We start from the raw sequence: 19,287 nt of genomic DNA on the forward strand, positions 1-19,287 counted from the left end.
TGGCAAGTATTTTTAATCTCTGTTGGAAGCCGCCCAGAGTGGCTTGGGAAACCCAGCCAGATGGGTGGGGTACAAATAATAAATTATTCTTCTTATTATAAGTAGCACCATGGCTTTATCATAGGTGCTTTCTTGCTGCTTGAGGGTTGGGAAATTCTCTGAAACAGCATTAAAGAAAACTAGAAGAGGCTAATTTTTTGGATGAACTGCTTTACATAGGACTTTTAAAATCCAGTCAACTATATAACCCAGTTATATAGTGTATCTGAAGAAGTGTGCTTGCACACGAAAGCTCATACCAAGAACTAACTTAGTTGGTCTTAAAGGTGCTACTGGAAGGATTTTTTTTATATAACCCAGTAGTTATCCATCTTTGTTTCCAGCTTTAAGCAAAACACACAGGTGGAGAATGCAGATAACTAGAAATGTGACAGTTTTGATATTAGCAAAGTTAGATAATAGATTTTAAGTGTTATGCCAGATGTATTTCACTTAAGGCTAAGATCCAGGCAACTGCCGGATTTTATATTTTCAAAAATTGGAACCATTATTTCTTTCATTTCCCCAGCAGTCCTAGGTGCGACCTGAAACCTACATAGCACCTAGTAGAGCCTAATCCGATTAAATCTGCTATCTCTTCCTATCCTCCATCCTCTTATTTCTGGCGAAATTTAGACTTCGTGGCATCACCATCTAGTCCAGTTTTCGTCTGTACCTCTCTCTTCCATCCACTCCCCTGCCCCCCGCCCAAACTTGCTTAATATCCAGCCTGATTAGGACCTTTGGTGAACTCAGAAACTATTTTGGTATTTTGTTATTTTTGGCTGGTTTTAATAAAAGTGCTGATTAGCTTTGAATTTTGACAGTATTTACAATAGGTTATAAATATTGTGGGGCAGGTGAAACGATTGAAAATCATGTGATGTATGGTGTGAAAATGGCTCAAACATAACATTTTGTGGAAGTGGATCAGATTTTTTATGAAAATGTTAGAATTTTTTAAAAAAGTATAATAAAGTACAAAGACACAAATAGAAAGACTGTCCCTCAGGATGGGGTTCATGTGCTGTTTCCCTACCCACCCACCTACCCACCCACCCCATTCACAAAAGAAAAAGAAAAAAGCCACCACAATTTTATATCTCTGTTTATGTAGGCATACGGACAATTAAGGGTATGTTGGATCAGATATATCATTTTCATATCTCCTGTCTTATTTATTTTACAGTATATGCACCATGAATGAACCAACTTCTAGTGGAAGTGGGCAAGACTTTGATGTATTTAGTGTAATGGACTGGAAGGACGGAATTGGTACCTTGCCTGGAAGTGATCTGAAGGTAACATTTTATAATCCTAAATAGACTCTGAAAAACGTAATGTAACCATAGATGCAGAGACGTATATACATACAACTTAGTGCTGTATAAAGGGCAAGTCTTGATGTTACCAGGGAATGGATAAGTGTGTCAAAACTCTCTCTCCAGGATATGCCACAGCTGGCCTACCAACCTTTACTGGTAAAAGATGTTTCATATCACGAATGCCACTTGACATCCAAATTATAGGCTATATTGAACAGCAGTCACAAACTGTGGACTTGCTCCTTTAGTGGGAAGGCAACCCTGCCCAGAATAAGTTGAACAGCACCTCATACATTCATCAAACCATCCACCAACAGTTCCTTTCTCTTGACTGGACTGAATTTGAGTTTCTTTGGCCTCATTCAGTCCAAAATCTTCCTCTTGTGATATGTTTGTGTTAAATAGCAAACAGAGTACTGTGGCAGTCCAGTGCTCAATTGCCATGGGACAAAATAACAGCCTCCAGCCTTGCTTTCTGAAACTGTTTGCTGAGGAGGAACAGAATAATGAACAAAGCACAGGACTTCTAATTCTCAGCGCGTATACTGAGTCCGAAAGGACATTATAGTAGATTATTATTATTATTGTATTTATATAGATGATATTGTATGGTGTTGATGGCAGATACCCTCAGCAGGATGGACAGGTGCCCCATGAACAGTTTCTCAGTCCTTGCTAGCTCTCCAGTACATCTTTGATCTTTAATGTAATAATCCTGTGAACCTTTGTATGGCGTCTTCTCAGGGCAAGTGGTAGTAGGAAGAAACCCTAGCTTCCAGCAGTATGTACCTTATCATAATGGACCAGTGTCCACAAACAGCAGCAATGGGAGATAGCAACCACGTTCTGGGAAAAGCAAGTCAATTTTCAGTACAGTACTGTTCTATTATTCTCAAATGCCTCTTTCTGGCTCTCTGAAAGCCCTCTGAAGTCGTCCTTTACCTGAAAGAGATGGGGAGTGCAAACAGAGAATTCACAAATAACTGCTTCTGATGTTCTTGGGTTCTCCTTTCAAAGACTGGAGAGGGCATTGAGGACTGCAGGAAATGCCCATGTTGCCATGTTCTGGAGTCTGCCCTGGAAATATTTAGTAGAATCATAGAAGAGAGAGGCACCTGAAGAAATTCAAGATAGAGCTGTATGATTTGAATCATAATTGATCAGCAGTTTGATCTACAGCAGATTGCTTCTGGTAACTCAAATAACTGAACTCAGGCACACACAGGGCAACTGAGAAGTCCTTACGGTCACATCACCAACCATTCTAGCCTTGCAGCTAGGTGTAAATATCTTCCTGGTTGCAATTGAAGAGTAATGAAGAGGAAAACCATTTCACAAGAGAGATTTTCTTATCAGTAGGTAGATCTTTACACTGAATTGCAAGCCCTTTGAATGTTTTCTTCTAAAAAATTCACACAAGACCAGAAATTTTTTAGTGCTGAGTGTTGTGTTATTTATAGTAAGCAATTTTATACTTTGCCTTGACCCATTTTTCCAGTTTGAAGATTGTTTGCAAGCAAATTGAAGTTTTGTGGGCTTGTTCAGATTTGTGTATAACATTCTACACTGTGATTTCTTTTCAAGTCTATATTTTTAAATAAATGTACAAATGGTGGGGGGGGGGAGGAAAGGGATCTTCACATGTGAGACAATCATGGTCTAGTGCAGGATTTCGAGGTTTGGAACTTTTCCATTTGGCAGGCTAAGCAGCGTGTTCAAATCAGAAACACTTCAGTGCTTTACAATTGCTATGTGCTGTGTAGAGGACTAGAAGAGTTGATATCTTCTAAGCTGAAGAGCATATATAAATGTGAAGTACTCTGCTTTTTTGAATCACTCTGATGAGTGCACACAATCACCATCACCTCTGGATTCAAGTGCTTCTATCAAATTGGACAAGCTGCAATAATTTAAAATTGCTTCCTGGTGGAGAGGCAGTATATGGAGTATTTTAGGCTTTTGTGCCTCTCAAGTGCCATATTTTCAAAGTGGAAATTACAAGTGTGCCCAGTATGTTGTCATTGCATCCAAACAAGTGAATGGATTAATTTTTAAATCCTCCTGAAAATACATATACCCAGGGTTTTTTTTGCCCAGAAAGAGCAGATAGAGAACCTAATGGCCTTGCAGGTGAAGGAAGAGACAAAGGTCCACTCAAACCTGGTTTTATACCACCTGCAGTTATTCCGCTTCTTTTCTTGGAAAGCCTTATTAATATCAATTACTTATACTGGTGATGGTGATCTATTAGCACTGCTTGAGTGCTGACCTTGAGAACACATACTGGCTTTCAGGATTAGCTTGAGAAAGGTGGATGAAGGAAATGTGTTAAAAGGAAAGAAACGCCTCCTTAGGGCTATAATAGTAAATTATGAAATGAAAGCCTTTGGGATCCGTGAACACAATCCCTTTTTTGTTTTTTAAGGGACTGAAGAGTTTTTGTCTGATGAAATTGAGAGACTTCTGAGGACAGTTGTTTGAAAAAATTCAGAGAAAAAAAGAGAAGGCAATGAGAGGGAGGGAGGAGTAAAAACAACCAACCAGGGAAGACTCTGGGGGGAGTGATCAACTGCTGCAACCTTCTGTCCTACAGCAAAGGGAGGGAACGAGCAAATATTCCCATTTGATGCTCTTTCCCTCAAACAAGCTTCCATCTGATTAGGAAAAGGAAGTCACTGTTAACCTGAGGTGACTACATTCAGGCAGCCCTTGCACATGCACACATGACAGCACATGCAGAGTTTGATGTGCTGGCGCAAATTACGTAATGGTCATTGGGTGAAGAGGTCCTTGTACTTCATTGGTGTAAACAGCAACATGAAAAAGTGATTTGAAACAAAGCAGGTTTATTCTCACAGCACACACACACCCTGCTTTTCAGGAAACGTGGGGGATAGTAGTTGAAGTACCACACACTATTTTGAGGCCCTGGCATTTCCCCCTTTGCGCATCTGCTTGAGTGTGGGCCCCAGAGTTCCTTTTCCAACAAGGAGTTGCTGGGAGAGGAAAGTATAATTATAGAAATGATTTAGACACCATTTGAGGTGATAAGTATGTAAGAAAAGGTTTTCCATTTTACCATTCATGAGGAAAAAGTGAAAAATAAAACTATGTATATATGTCCACTTTCCCCATTTCTTGCTCCTGTGATCTTAAATTGATGGTCGTAATGGTGATGGTGATGATGTCATCATCAGTGAGCATTGAGCTTTACCTAGTACTGTGCTACCTCTGGATACGAACGGGATCTGTTCCGGAACCCCGTTTGCATCCTGAAGTAAACATAACACGCGCATGCATGCGCAGGTCACGTTTCGCTGCTGCCGCGCATGCGCATGACGCCATTTTGAGCGTCTGCGCAAGCGGCAAAACCTGGAAGTAACGCGCTCCGTTACTTCCGGGTCGCCGCAGAGCGCAACCCGAAAATACTTAACTTGAAGTTACTTTAACCCGAGGTATGACTGTATAAGACAACAGGCTCCTCAGAGGAGCTTGCTGTCTAAAATTGAACATTGGCAAAACAAAAGTGGTAGATGGCTGACAAACTTTCAAAGCTGTCACTGCCTCTCTTCTCTTGTTTGCATGGAAGGAGTTAGGGTCCTCAAAGAAAGCGCATTCTCATATATATATTTAATGGGATTATGATACATGTTTATAATGACCACTAGATGGTACTAGTGGGCTGCATTCCTCTCTCCCCCCCCCCCCTTTGCACCTATTTTTCTTTTCCCTTTTTCTGTTTTCCGATCTGTATATAGTAGGAACTGGAAACGAAGAGACTGTCTGCTCAGTTGATCTCCTCAAACGCCTCTCCTCTGATCCCCAGTGTATGTTACACTGTATTATGTGCCTCAGCTGTTTCCTCCTGCTGAGGCTGAGGATGGCTTCCAGACTATCACTGTCTTTGGATGAGATAGTATCACATACAAATTCAGTTTTCACAGTTTTTTGGCAGCAAACCTTCCTTGAAATACTGAACTTTTTGCTATAAGGAAAGTGACAGGAAAACACACTGGAAAGTGAGATAACACCTGCTTTGACACATCATCATCATCTACCGTATTTTTCGCCCTATAGGACGCACTTTTTCCCCTCCAAAAATGGAGGGGAAATGTGTGTGCTTCCTATGGGGCGAATGCAGGCTTTCGCTGAAGCCTGGAGAGCGATAGGGGTTGGTGCGCACCGACCCCTCTCTCTCTCCAGGCTTCAGGAAGCTCTGCGCAGCCCTCGGGAGCCCGGTACGAAGTCGCACCGGGCTCCCGAGCGCTGCGCAGAGCTGCCTGCAGCCCCGGGCGTCGCGCAGCTCTGCGCAGCCCTGGGGGCGGGGCTCGGGGGAAGCTCGGGCTTCCCCCGTGCCAGCCCCGTGCCTGGGGGGGGGAATAATTTTTTTTCTTTATTTTTCCCCCCAAAAATCTAGGTGCGTCCTATGGGGCGGTGCGCCCTATGGGGCGAAAAATACAGTAACCTCCCCATAAACCAATAAAAATAATGCTCATTAAATAGCCAGCATTGTCCCAAGAAACAAATTGATGAATGCTTAATAAAAAGGTTGTGTGGAGGGCACACACATGGAGTAAGCAACTGAAAGGGGGAAAGGGTTGAGGTTTTGCCTGCAATCCAGCTCATAAAGAAGTGATTCTGTAGACTGAGCAAATGCTGATGGTCCACCACTGATATCTCAGGAAATAGCTTGGTTATAAATTAATTTACAAAAAGTAGGATAGAGCCGTAAGTTCTCCATATTTGATAGTGTTCACTGCTGTTCAATAGTTTTTTCTTTTGAAGGTCTGCTTTGTGAAGTACTTCATATTTTAAAAGATTGTGATTGGGCATGTAAATAGCCACTTGCCGGTTTGCATATGTCAGAGCTTTCCAAACTTTTCATGTTGGTTACACACTTTTTAGGCATGCATCATTTCGTGACACGGTAATTCAGTTTTACATCATTTTGCGACACAGTAATTCAGTTTTACTAGCAAACCGGAGGTTAAACTAACCCCTTTCCAGCCCTTGAAAGAGTGTGGGGAGTGTTTGCATGACACACCTACACACTGTAGCTGACACACTAACCTGTCATGACACACAGTTTGGAAAGCTCTGGCTTATGTCAAAGGGAGGGAGTTAGGCAGTGAATCTCGTGTAAACAAGAGAGAGTTCAATACTTTATTTCTTTTAGACTGTCACTGAGCCTGTAGATGATTAACAAACATGATTTTGTGGCAAACAAGCTAGTAAAAAAGATTTGTGGTGGACTATAACTTTTTAGGATTTGTTTGCTTGGCTGTGATCTGTGATTATGGATTATCCAAACTGTGAAAAATGTTCTCAACCTCCATTCATTGCTTCTCTGTTTAAAGATCATGTAATACTTCAGGATTTCACTTTCCCTAGAAAAGTTTCCCTTAGAAATGCCTCTTGGGAGCCTCATTTGGGCAACAGACCTGACAAGCAGCGTGCAATTTAGGCTACTGTCTTGGTCCATGGGCACAGATATCGTCCTATCCCCAGCTTTTCATGTGTCTGCTAATATACATTAACATGGATGTGAAGGAAGCTCCTGCAGAGGTGAAATGTAGAAATGTCTGTTTACTTTTCTCTCTGTTTTAACTAAGTGGTGTCAATAGGCATTATGGAGGCTGTCAACTATTAGGTGTCAAACCATTATAGATTAAACATCAATAGATCTTTACCTTTCTAGCAACATTCCCCCCCTCTAATTCTTACCTGTTTTTAAAATTAGTTTCGTGTGAATGAATTCGGTGCCCTAGAAGTAATCACCGATGAAACAGAGATGGAAAGTGTTAAGAAGGCTACAGCTACCACAACCTGGATGGTGCCAACTGCTCAAGAAGGTCAGAATCATGATAAATCATGATAAGACAAATTTCTGTCTTTAGAACAAAATGGTGGTATTCTTAAAGTTTCACTATGACGCTGTTCCTGACATTTTCTTTAATAGCTTCTGCTCTGGAATATTGAAAGATAGCTAATATTGTAACAAATTAAATTCTGAAACCTGCAAACCACTTGGTAGAAATGATAGTTGTTACTGTACTAGTTAGACTGCTGTTGAGGAAGAGGCGAAAACCAGTAAAGTTTTTTGTAAAATGTTAGCACAGAGTTGTCTAAAAGCCTGAAGCACTTTTTCAAAGTAGCATGAACGAATGTGCCAATTTAATTATTGTCAAGTCTTGGGTAAGTCATATCCTTCAGTGGCATCTTTTGCTTCGTGTGGTTTACAAATATGCCTGCTAGTTTTCACCATTTACAGCCTAAAACATTTGCTGTGCTTTCCATTGTATAGCCTTCTCAGAAAATACAGAAGTACCACAAAAACTGAAGGAAGCTAGCAAGGTTGACGGGCCTCATTTCTGTGAACGTTGTTTTCATTCTGGAACCACAGTGGACTTTGTAGCTGGAGAAAGATCTTGCAGCCAAAAATGTGCACATCAGATTAAAAACAAGTAAGAGTTGGCATGTGTGAATAATGTGATAACTAGTGTAAAGAGTGCTGCAGTTTAAAAGAACTTGCCTCATTGTGAATGACTGCTTATTGTATGCTTGAATTAATTGTGGTGTTTATAAATAATTTTTTTTGCGCTTGCAATTCCTCCTTTTTTTTAAAAAAAAAACAACTTTAAGAGATAGACAAACTTTGCTTTAGAAAATGTATTCTTCAAAATGACAATTAATATAGCTCCTGTTACTTTGTTTTCATTCTAGAGAGCAAAGGGAGGACAAAGATGTATCGGAAGTCAACGATGAGGACTGCTCCAAGGGCACTCAAAAAAGAAAAACCAAATCGCCCTCAAAAGGAGAATGTATGGAAGACAATGTCAAGAAGTATGAGGCAATGGTTAGTATGGTCCAGTTGATAGGTTTATAGGTTAAACTGATCTGTGGTTGTAAATATAGTTTTGGCAATTTACAGTGATTCAAAAACTTTATGCATTTAAATGACTCTTTGCTTTTAAGGTTGGAGTGTTTCAGATGTTTAGCAAAATGTAAATGGAATGCTTTTTTCTATTTAAATAGTCATTTAAATATGTGAGTGTCCTGGTGAGATTATGGCGCCTGTGCCTGATCCAACCTTATATTTTGGTGTCCTAAGGTTGGTCAAGTGTTGCCTGGGAGTTCTGAAAAGAAAGGCAAGTTTCCTTCCATAGACTCTAGGCATTTATTTGAGCTGCTGCACACTCCCAGAGCTTTTAGGAATGCTCAAAAGATTTTTACGGATACTGGTGTTTGACTGTTATCCTGCGGGGGATAACTAACCTTTCTGGTATGGCAGGTTGGCATTCAATATTAGCTCCACCAAGGTCAATAATTATGTTACCTTGTTTCATCATTGTTGTTCTTATGTTTAAAATAACAAAAAATGTATATTGAGTTATCATGCTGTTCCATGCTTCTTTATTATAGTGATTCCAGGCAGTGGGATGAAAGCATTGCTAGTCACTATATTACCACTATATTATCAATTATTTCTAAGGCTGAGCAGAATGAATAAAAATAGGCAGGTTCTCTCCACTGGCACTGAGACAGAAATCAGCTTAAAAAAGAAAAGAAAAAGTGGGCCAGTTATGGATGGTGGAGACAGTTCTTTTTGCTGCACAAAATGGATGTGTCTTTCCTGGGTACGTCAGACAAAGACTGTATTCCATGCATGGGCCTCCCCAGCACACATTTCAGGACCTTATTAAAACCTTATTGTTCCATTTATTTCATAAGCTTCTAATATGACACACGTATTAGGAAGTCAGACCCATTGACCTGAATAGACTTGCTTCCAAATAAATGTTCACAGGATTGCCCTGGAATATCGCGGAGAACACATGACAAAACAGCAGTGAGCAACCTAAAAAAAGTATTTCGAAAATCAGTGTTCTTCAAAGTTACTTCAGTGAAGTATACTTTAATTTTGCAATTTAGGAGGAGAAACCTGAAGGGAGAATACTAAGAGTCTCTCAGAGAGCCACACGGAAAAGGAAAAGAGAGATGGCAGTTCTAAAACAGAGTAAGTTGATATGCAAGTCCATATCAGTATAAGGTTTTCATCAGTTTCTGCCATCTAAAGGGCCTCTTCTGTGTTATGCAAGCAAACCCATGTTGAACACTGAGTGTGCACTCATAATGGAACCATAGGCAATTCCTGCTCACTGACAATTTGTCCTTGGTATGATATGCATGTTTGTAAACTACGTATTTCAGTGTGCATGTAAACCTCTTAGTTGCAGACCTAAAAATTTGGGATGATGTGTCACGTTTTGGAAAAGACTGGCCCTTTACTATAACAGTAATGCTGGTGTATTTCTAGTTTCTCTGTAAAAAGCTGGGTTGGCCCATTTTCAGTCACTAGTCTAAACCTTAATCCATTTGTGACGTTGTATGCAACAAATATTGTGCATTTTGTAAAGTAAGAGATTGAAGAGCACCATCCTTCCAAGTACTTCCATTTTATTACTTGGCTGAGTAACTTCCTGCTCTGGCTTTGTTATACTGTTCCATGGGGGAGCTTTAAAGTGGAAGTATAAATGAGATTAAGATAATTGAATTGCTTGAATACTGGCAAGGATTTCTGTGTCTCACATATGTGAAATTGTTCAAATAGTTCTTTAGAACATGCATTTTAAAACCAGAAGTGAGGCCCTGCTTGGTGTCTCCTGGGAGTAATTTACTATCTAAACCACATGCTGAAAGTTAAGATAGATTTATAGAAACCAGTAATAAATAAATCCTAGGAGATGCCTAAAGCAGTATAAATCAATTGCCACAGGGTCAGATTGTTAGCAAAGTGGATACATGTATTTGAGGAAAACAACAGGATTAGGAAGTACCGGTTAACTCCATAGCTTTCTACAGTGTGATCTGTAATTTTTGCTTTGGCAATAACCATCCATCTTTGCTAGCTGCTGATCAGCGGTGTGAAAAATGTAGCTTTGGTCTTCTCCTTAATGGAGTAGCACTGAAATTAACCATAAATCTAAAGTGTATGGAATTATATTGTAAGAGAACTGTAATTCATACCGTTACAACCATAATGATAGTATAATACAACTGCTTATGCAGATAATTTGTTACAAAGCTGTGACTTGTGCTTACATTAAGATTTTAATTTCTAATTCCAGCTTTGATGTCAAAGGCAAAGAAAACATGGAGTTGGTCTTCGTATTTGGAAGAAGAAAAGGCTATAGCAGCACCACCTAAGATTTTTAAAGAGGTATGCTGAAACCTTAAAACACTGCTTCTTTGAGGCAGACAGGGGCCTGTGTGTTGGGTAAAAAATAGGTGTCATGTACAAATATAGAAGAAGTTTGAAATGGCTGGCATGACCATTTTAGCTTGCTTGCTTGCTTGCTTATGAAACTTTAAAACAGTTCACATATAATATGACTGCATACTGGCTCCCACACCTTTTAACTTTTATATAAATTATATGGTGCCACACCTAGCACAGGTGGAATCCCCCACCCATCAATTTGTAATAGGAAGATATCTTGCCTGCTGTATGCCAATGATGTGGTGCTCCTATCACTCTCCCGATTAGGTCTTAACAGTATGCTTACAGCTTTCAGCAGGTATTACAAGCGGGAAGAGCTTGTCGTGAATTACTCCAAGACCAAAATTATGGTCTTTGGGAAGCGTAGTCCCAGATTCAAATGGAAAATGGATCAGCAGAACTTGGAGCAAATACGCTGCTTCAGATATCTGGGTTTTCTTTTCACTGAGACACTATCATGGAAGGGGCACATTGAGGCTACGAAACTCAAAGCACAGAAAGCTTGTGGGGCGTTAATGAAATTCTGTTTTACCTCGGGTGGTCAGCTATTGGAACCTGTGTTGGAAATCTTTGCCAGTAAAGTGGTCTCCCAGATGCTTCATGGAGTAGCGATATGGGGCAAGGACCCAAATGCCAACAAAGCCTTAGAAATAGTGCAGAACAAATTCCTCAGGAAAGTGCTCTTGCTCCCCAACGGGACTCCAGCTGCTCTTCTCTGCGTTGAAGCTGACGTGACAACAATACAGGCTATAATTGATTACCTGTGCTTAAATTATATGAAAATACTTCAATTTCTTTCGGAGGAGAGAGAGACTCCCCGCTATGTCACACACAGAACAGAAACAGACCAAATGTTGGAAGGCCTCTTGTCCCAATATCAATTACAAGATTTTCAGGTGACTATGGAGATGGACAAGAGGCACTTAAGAGGTTGTCTCTTTAGGTCCGATGCAGAAAGGGATCTAATCTTGATGGCTTCTACCAAGATTTCACCATGGTTCCCACTTATTAAAACGGAGCATACCTGGGCCAGTTACCTGTCAAAGCTCCCACTTGCCGTGCTTAGAATCGCTTTCACAGAATTCCAATTCCAATTTATGCTCTCGGCAGTGTTGGATGGACGCTACGGCAAAGTACATTATGAAGAGAGACTTCGTCTGTGTGGGCAATCCTGCGTGGAGGACCTGTGCCACTATTTCAGTGCCCATTATATATAGACCCAAGAGACCGATTCATAAAACCCCTGTTTCCGAATGGAACTCACTTGAATAGGGTGGAAAGGGTGAAATGGCTGCTGAGTGATACTGATGACTTTGTAACTTATAAAGTAGCACTGCGTTGGCAGCTAAGAAGATCAGGAGGGAAGAACTAGATAAAATAGCGGTCAACTGCAAAGGGTATTCAGATATTTAATTTGGCACATTTTACTAGAGAATATTCTTTTTTTATGCAACAAACAATCTTCGTAGTTGTGACCGTGGTTTATATTGTATGTGTGGTGCCTGATGATTTTTATGGTTATTGCTGTTTTTCCTTTTGTTATTTTTCTGTTTGTTTTTTTTATAAGATATTTATTGAAATTTTCAAAGTGTTACAAAATAAAATAAAAGCAGAAGAAAGTACAAAATAAAAATAGTTAACAAAGTAGAAAAAGAAAAAAACAAACCCCTTCCAACCATATGAATACAAATTCAAAAATTAAAAAAAGTGACAGAAAAAAATAATACAAAAATACATCACAAACAATTATAAACATTTAAATTCATTATTTTCAAATCCTCAACTGTCATTGCCTTCTTTCTTTGACCTCCTCCTCCCTTTCTTTGTATCCTAGTTATTAATTATTCCAGCAAATCCTTTCCATATTTCATAATATTCTATCATTACATTACCCTAAACTGTTTTAATCTTATCTTTCTATAATAAAATAAACCTTAAAGCTTAAGACTTAAATCTTATCCTTACCAACTTCTCATAACCATAATATTCTTTCATAATTCTTTAAACATCTTTACTAAAGCCAAGTAATTTCATTCCAACATTTTTCTAACATTCATCAATTTTTATAAAACAGTTCTAATGGTAGAGAAAAGAGATACAAACAGGTCCAATCTTCATCCAACGTCGCTTCCTCCTGGTTCCGGGTTTTGTCAGTCCTTATTATCCCGTCGATCTGGCCCATTAACCTGGCAACCTTATATCCGAGGCCCTCAAGTCTCTTCCATGTCCCTTCCGCAGCTCTTCTTCATATTTGTAACTGTATTTTCCCTTGTCTCCTGCTCGTGGTAACTCCAGCTTGGCAATGTTTTTAGCCCTTCTCGACAGATCAGCCCCTTTTCCATATTCAACACTGAATTCCATATGGTATTTAAAAGCATGTTTGAAAGGCCCTCCAAAATTAAGAGCCCCCACAATCCCAAACATCTCACGGCCCATTGCCAGATTTGAAAAGTCCAAACATCCATCATAGGGGGGTCAATCCAGCCCCCCATTTCCAAGTCAAACCAAACCTTTTCTTTCCAAATCTGGCTTTTTCCAAGTTCATTTGTCAAATCCGAAAACTCATATTCCTGTTGGGCCTGTTCTGTCAGGACACACTCCTGATTTAATTCCTGAGTGGGCTCCACATATTTTCCCACTGTCTGTTCAAAATTTCCCACTGCCTGTTCAAAATTTCTAGTCGAAGTCGCCATCCAATTCACCTTCTCATGTAACTGTTCCAGTAGGGCATTTGTTTTATAGAAAGCACACAACAAAGCTTCTGAGTACATTGTCCTGCAAGGTCAGATGCCTGTTCCCACGATTGTAATCTGTAACAGCTGCCGGCTCCCTGGAGTTGGTTACAGTTTCACAGTCTCCCTCTAGGGGGAAAACTTCTATTTGTTCTTGCAACAAAGTTTCCCTTTTTGAGATACTTTGTCAATATTTGTTCCTTTAAAATGCGAAGGGAAACAGTGGAGTCACTATGTTTCTCTTCTTTTAGCTATCTGTCAAAAACGCTTGTCTCTGGTCAATGAGCTTCAAATGTCAGTCCTGACACCCCGCTCCAGGATCAGGACGGAGGAAAGTTACTTTACTTTAAACTCACTTTAAACAGTCCGAAAAAGATCCCCCCCCCTTCTTCTGCTGTCGAAGGGGGGTTCCACAATTTTAAATGATGAAATCCGATCCTTTAAACGCGATTTTCTGAGCTCTAGTTTACGTTGTCTTTGCTTTATTCTGTTTACAAAAGAACGGAAGGCTTACTTCCTGTTTAGACCTTCCCGTTCAGTACCGAATTAAAATAGATTTTTAAGATCTAATTCTTTTCTGCTCGCAAGTCCTTATTTAATGTCCAGTTGTTCAAAGTCTAAGTACTCACGGGTGCTTATTTTAAAGTCCAAATTGTCCCAGGAAAAAGGCAGCGCTCTCCGGCAACGGCTATGCGGCTTCGCTCCACGGAAATAGCAGTTGACTCACAGCACCGCGCCACTTCCCCCTCTTCACTTCGGAGCCCGTTAGTGGGTTCCTTAGCGAGTTGGGGGGGCGCTAAGGGTGCCCGCCGAGTCCCATGGTCACAGGCTTCATCCGCCTGTGATTTTTGAGTGGGTCCCCGCTTCGCCGTAGCGGTAAAGACCCGTTTCCCGTGGAGCTGGTCCCTCCAGTTCAGAGGGAATCCGCCATTGCCGATGGCGCCACCCCGGAAGTCCCTTTTGTTATTTTTCTGAATGATACCATGGCCTATGGCTAGCGCAATAAAAGTCGATGATGTTGATGATATGATGTTTTACATGGTAAATATTCAATTGGTAATTGCATTAGTGTGTGTTTAATTTGTCTTGTAATGAGCTAAGATTAGGTCTTCTCAAAAAAATTCTCTCATGGATGGTTAAGAGAGAGATAACTTTTTCAGTGGTTACACTGAAACTCTGGAATGCCCTTGCAACTGAGGTGCATTTGGCCTTTTATTGCGTTCTTTTAGATATTGCTGGAAACCAATTTGTTTCAGTAAGCTTGTAATGGTTGGTTGACTGATCGTATTGCTGACTCAGTTTCTAAACAGCTTTATTATATATAGTGCTGAACTGCTGCTTTAAATGTAAATGTTGTGTTTTATTGTTAAGGTTATGTATTTATGTTTGCTTTTTAATGTCATTTTGGGTGTGTAACTATAGAAAAGTGGGATATAAATATATTGCTACTATTACAATATGCTATCTGGAAGAAACAAAGGTGAAAATGACTTGTATGTATTGCCTGTGCTTTCTTCTGTATGTGGTATGATGGAGCTTGGGTGCATAAATTTTCCCCATTTTGGAAGCGTTTTATGTGACAGATTTAATAAAGAATCTGGGTAGCAATGAGCAATGTAAAATTTATCTAGTGCTGCAATCTTGTATGCAGTTGAGTTCATACAGATCACCCATATTTTGACATAATGCAGGTGTCTCATCTAAAGCATCCATGACAGGTGACCAACCTTTGCTTAAAAACCTCCAATGGAGGAGAGTCCACCACATTTCGAAGGAGTCTGTTCCATTGTCAAGCAGCTCTTACTGTCAGAAAGTTCTTCCTGATGTTAAGTTGGAATCTCCTTTCTTTATAGCTAGAATCCATTGGTTTGGGTCCTGCCCTCCAGTTCAGGAGGAAAACAAGCTTTCTCCATGGCTATCATATCTTCTCTCACTCTCCTCTTATCCAGGCTAAAGATACCCAAATTCCTCAACTGTTCCTCATAAGGATTGGTTTCTAGACCCTTGATCATCTTTGTTGCCTTCCCCTGCACAAGTTCAAGCTTGTTAATATCCTTTTTAAACTGTGGCACCCAGAACTGGACACAGTGCTCCCAAGTGTGGTCTGACTAAGGCAGAATAGAGCGGTACTGTTACTTCTCTTGATGTGTGCAGTATACTGTTGAAGCAGCCTAGAATATTTGTCGCCTTTGTTACTTGTCGGGTACTTTGTTACATCTGTAGGGTACTTCGTTACATCTGTAAAGGTAAAGGTAAAGGGACCCCTGACAATTAGGTCCAGTCGTGACCCACTCTGGGGTTGCGGCGCTCATCTTGCTTTATTGGCCAAGGGAGCTGGCGTACAGCTTCTGGGTCATGTGGCCAGCATGACTAAGCTGCTTCTGGCGAACCAGAGCAGCGCACAGAAACACCGTTTACCTTCCCGCCGGAGCGGTACCTGTTTAGCTACTTGCACTTTGATGTGCTTTCAAACTGTTACATCTGTAGGGAAGCTTTAATGGCAGTTCCATTTTTATTATTGCAGTGGTTTCTAATTCTGGTTAGTTGATTATCTCTAACAACAGCTAATATTGAAGCTGAGATAGCACTTGGCAGAAATTAAAACTGAAAGAGGAACAGTGGAGGGATTTTGGATTCTAGAGATGGGCAGGAAGACTGTGGGAATTCAGTGCATCATCTAGCGGCCTTCGCACAACTTCTTAATGGAGGATAATAATATTTCTGCATCAGCCCAAAGGTTTTGCAGCATTTCAGTCCATTTTTATTGCAGCAAACAACAATGAGAATGAGGCAGGATGCACATGGAAAAGTTATGTCAGATGTCATTAATTCTTGTACTTTTTCCAGGGATAAGCAGGAACCAGGGGGAATCTAAAATCCTGTTTTTGATATCATCCTTGGAAAAGTTACATAGATCTAAGAGACATATATAAGAGACAACTGTAAAACCTTAAAAACACTGGCAGGGTTAGATTAACTCTAACAGCATATGGTTAACTAGATAAACAAACAAAATACGTGATGTAAGAAAATGTACGATACTTACCGAAGGGGTGGAGGGAAGTCTGAAGCTCGGCAGAGCCAAAGATGTATGTGAAATTTATTTGTATATTGAATGCATATTTAATGGAAATTAATAAAAAATTATTGATTAAAAAAAGAAAAGTTACATAGATAATCTATTCAACTTCAATTTATTTTGTTTAGTTCATGGGAACATTATCACTGCCTTGCACTTTAGCTATCTGTTTAGAAGTTCCTAGAGGTAGAAGTCCAGAGGTAGAAGTTTGGTACAGTCATGGTACAGGTTTCTCACACTGCCACCAGACTTCTTCCATATTTTCATTGGGCACAGTTCACTGTGGAAATACAGTGGTGCCTCGCAAGACGAAATTAATTCGTTCCGCGAGTTTTTTCGTCTAGCGAATTTTTTGTCTTGCGAAGCACGAAATCCCATAGGAATGCATTGAAATTCAATTAATGCGTTCCTATGGTCAAAAAAAGTCCAAACAAAGCCAAATTTGGTACAACAAGAGTTTATTAAGTGCTCTTTAAAGTCACACATACTGTAAAGAGCATTTCAAAAATTGAAGGAACAATAAATTAAGTTTCTAAACATGACAGAAAAACATTTAAAAATCAACAGAAAATCATAAAAATGCAGAAAAAAACCACACAAGCTTCCAGATTCTTGCAAACCCCTCCTCAACTGTTCCCCCAGCCACCCACCACACAGAAATTCAAATCCAGAATTTTTTTTAAAAAACAGCAAAGTGGCCCAATGGTCACAGAAAATCATAAAAATGCAGAAAAAACACACACAAGCTTCCAGATTCTTGCAAACCCCTCCCCAAGTCCTTGAATTCCAAACACCCCAACCCAAAATCCAAAAACCCCCAAAAAAGTTTTAAAAGTTTAAAAGAAGTTTTGGAAAAGCTTCAAAAATCACCAAAGTCTTCAAAAACCTCAAAAAAGGCTACCACACCGCGTTCTATGAGTTGCTCCTCGAAGTCAAGTCGCAACTGTATTAACAGTGTTAAGAAAAAGGAAACAAACTTGCAAGACGTTTTCGTTTTTCGTCTTGCGAAGCAAGCGCATAGGGAAATTCGTCTTGCGAAGCAGCTCAAAAAACGGAAAACCCTTTCGTCTAGTGAGTTTTCCGTCTTGCGAGGCATTCGTCTTGCGGGGCACCACTGTAAATTAAATCAATCAAACACTTCTGTCTGACCCAGAGTTCCCTATATCAGTTGTACAGACAGGAAGGGAAACAATAAGATGAGTACAAGAGTGAGTGGCTTTTGTGTATGTTGCGTTCCCTTAATATCTGAACCCATGTGATGGCAAAAGGATGTCTTATCAGCAACGTACATGGCAGTTTTTAATATGGACTTGGAAGATGAGAGAGAAGCTACTACAGGGAACATCCATGGCGGATTGAGACCCATATTTATAATACAGTTTTTTATATTTATCAAAATTACAAAGCATTTTTAAACTTCCATGTAGGTTTGTTTTAAATAAGTAATTTTTTGATCTGTTCAGTGGAAAGATTGAGATCCACATCCCCTTGAAATCGTTGGCCATCTTTTAGAAATGTTTATGCTAAACTTAGAAAATTTGACATTTTTTTCTTCCAGTATCAATCCTTCCCATACAACAAGAATGGATTCAAAGTTGGAATGAAACTAGAAGGGGTGGACCCTGAGCACCAGTCAATGTATTGTGTGCTTACAGTAGCTGAGGTGAGTACCAGAAGTGACAAGCAGTTATTAATAGCTTTAAAATGGGATTAGAAATAACACCATAAAAGCTGGTGGCCATCACCTCACCTTTTGGTACCAAATTCCATAGTTTTAATTACGTTTCGTGTGAAGAAGTACTTCCTTTTATCTGTGCTGAATCTCCCATCAGTCAACTTCACTGCATTCTAGTATCAAGAGAGGTAGAAAATAGAAGATAGTGTTGAAAAGAAATACCAGCATTCTCATTCATATACCATGTGTATGCCCAATATACCCTGATGCACATGTGGACTAATGTGCATATACTACTGTGTTACAACCTTACTATCTGTTTTTCTATTGTGTCTATGTATTCTGATTGCTTCCCTTTTCAGGATAATAAGTAAAGTTATCTCATAAAAAGCTACAACATTTTGTTTGAGAACTCTTCGATTCTGACTGCAAGTATACCAATTTTCTAATACTGACTTTTTGGTTTAAATGTAAACACATTTTTCCTTTGCTGTATTCTTTTTTCCTACTATGGATTTAGACTTGTGGTTACAGAATTAGACTTCACTTTGATGAATACCCAGAGTGTTACGATTTTTGGCGGAATGCTGATTCTTCTGATATTCACCCAGTTGGTTGGTGCGAGAAAACAGGACACAAACTTCATCCGCCGAAAGGTATTAGATTACCAACAAAAAAAATCTGTGTCATATTAGACAATTGTTTTTTCTATGAATTTTGTAAAAGTAGCTGAGTGCTGGTGCTGAGATGTGCTTCTCACGCTGGGTACTAAAATGCCTGTGTATGGCGGCTCTCTGTCTATTGAGTGACATTGTATTCAGGGTCACTACTGGTTACACATGGAGTAACAAAGGGAGGTAAGCAGCCCCACCCCACCCTGCTTCTAGGATTGCTACTGTCCAACTGCTGTTCTCTTTGAGGGATAAATCTGGACAAGGAGATCTAATAGTATTTCTTATACCGCCCATAGGTCTGAATGAGTAGATGTCGTTCAGATGGGTAAATTTATCATTTCCGTTGGATGCCTTTGAGCTGATTTCTGAACTTCATAGCTTCATGAGAACCTGTTAGGAACAATAAGCTCTGTTTTGTAAAGCAATAGGATTTATGGAGCATTATGCTGCAGTTCAAGCTAAAGTCCAAATGCACTTGGGACT

At 39.9% G+C, this 19,287-nt stretch overlaps 1 protein-coding gene across 11 annotated transcripts in view; it reads left to right on the forward strand.

Moving 5' to 3' along the window:
- Positions 1–19,287, forward strand: part of L3MBTL3 (L3MBTL histone methyl-lysine binding protein 3) — a 60,621-nt gene that overhangs the window by 11,296 nt on the left and 30,038 nt on the right. For all 11 annotated transcript variants that reach the window (XM_080999585.1, XM_080999587.1, XM_080999588.1 and 8 more), the window contains 8 exons: positions 1,229–1,340; positions 7,105–7,216; positions 7,669–7,828; positions 8,088–8,220; positions 9,297–9,381; positions 10,493–10,584; positions 18,014–18,118; positions 18,651–18,786. In XM_080999585.1, coding sequence (XP_080855711.1) covers positions 1,239–1,340; positions 7,105–7,216; positions 7,669–7,828; positions 8,088–8,220; positions 9,297–9,381; positions 10,493–10,584; positions 18,014–18,118; positions 18,651–18,786 — 925 coding nt within the window. In that variant the 5' untranslated portion in view covers positions 1,229–1,238. Of the gene's footprint in view, positions 1–1,228; positions 1,341–7,104; positions 7,217–7,668; positions 7,829–8,087; positions 8,221–9,296; positions 9,382–10,492; positions 10,585–18,013; positions 18,119–18,650; positions 18,787–19,287 lie in introns of those variants that run through there.

Source organism: Podarcis pityusensis (assembly GCF_964106645.2).
Source record: "Podarcis pityusensis genome assembly, chromosome: 3".
Lineage (NCBI taxonomy): Eukaryota > Metazoa > Chordata > Lepidosauria > Squamata > Lacertidae > Podarcis > Podarcis pityusensis.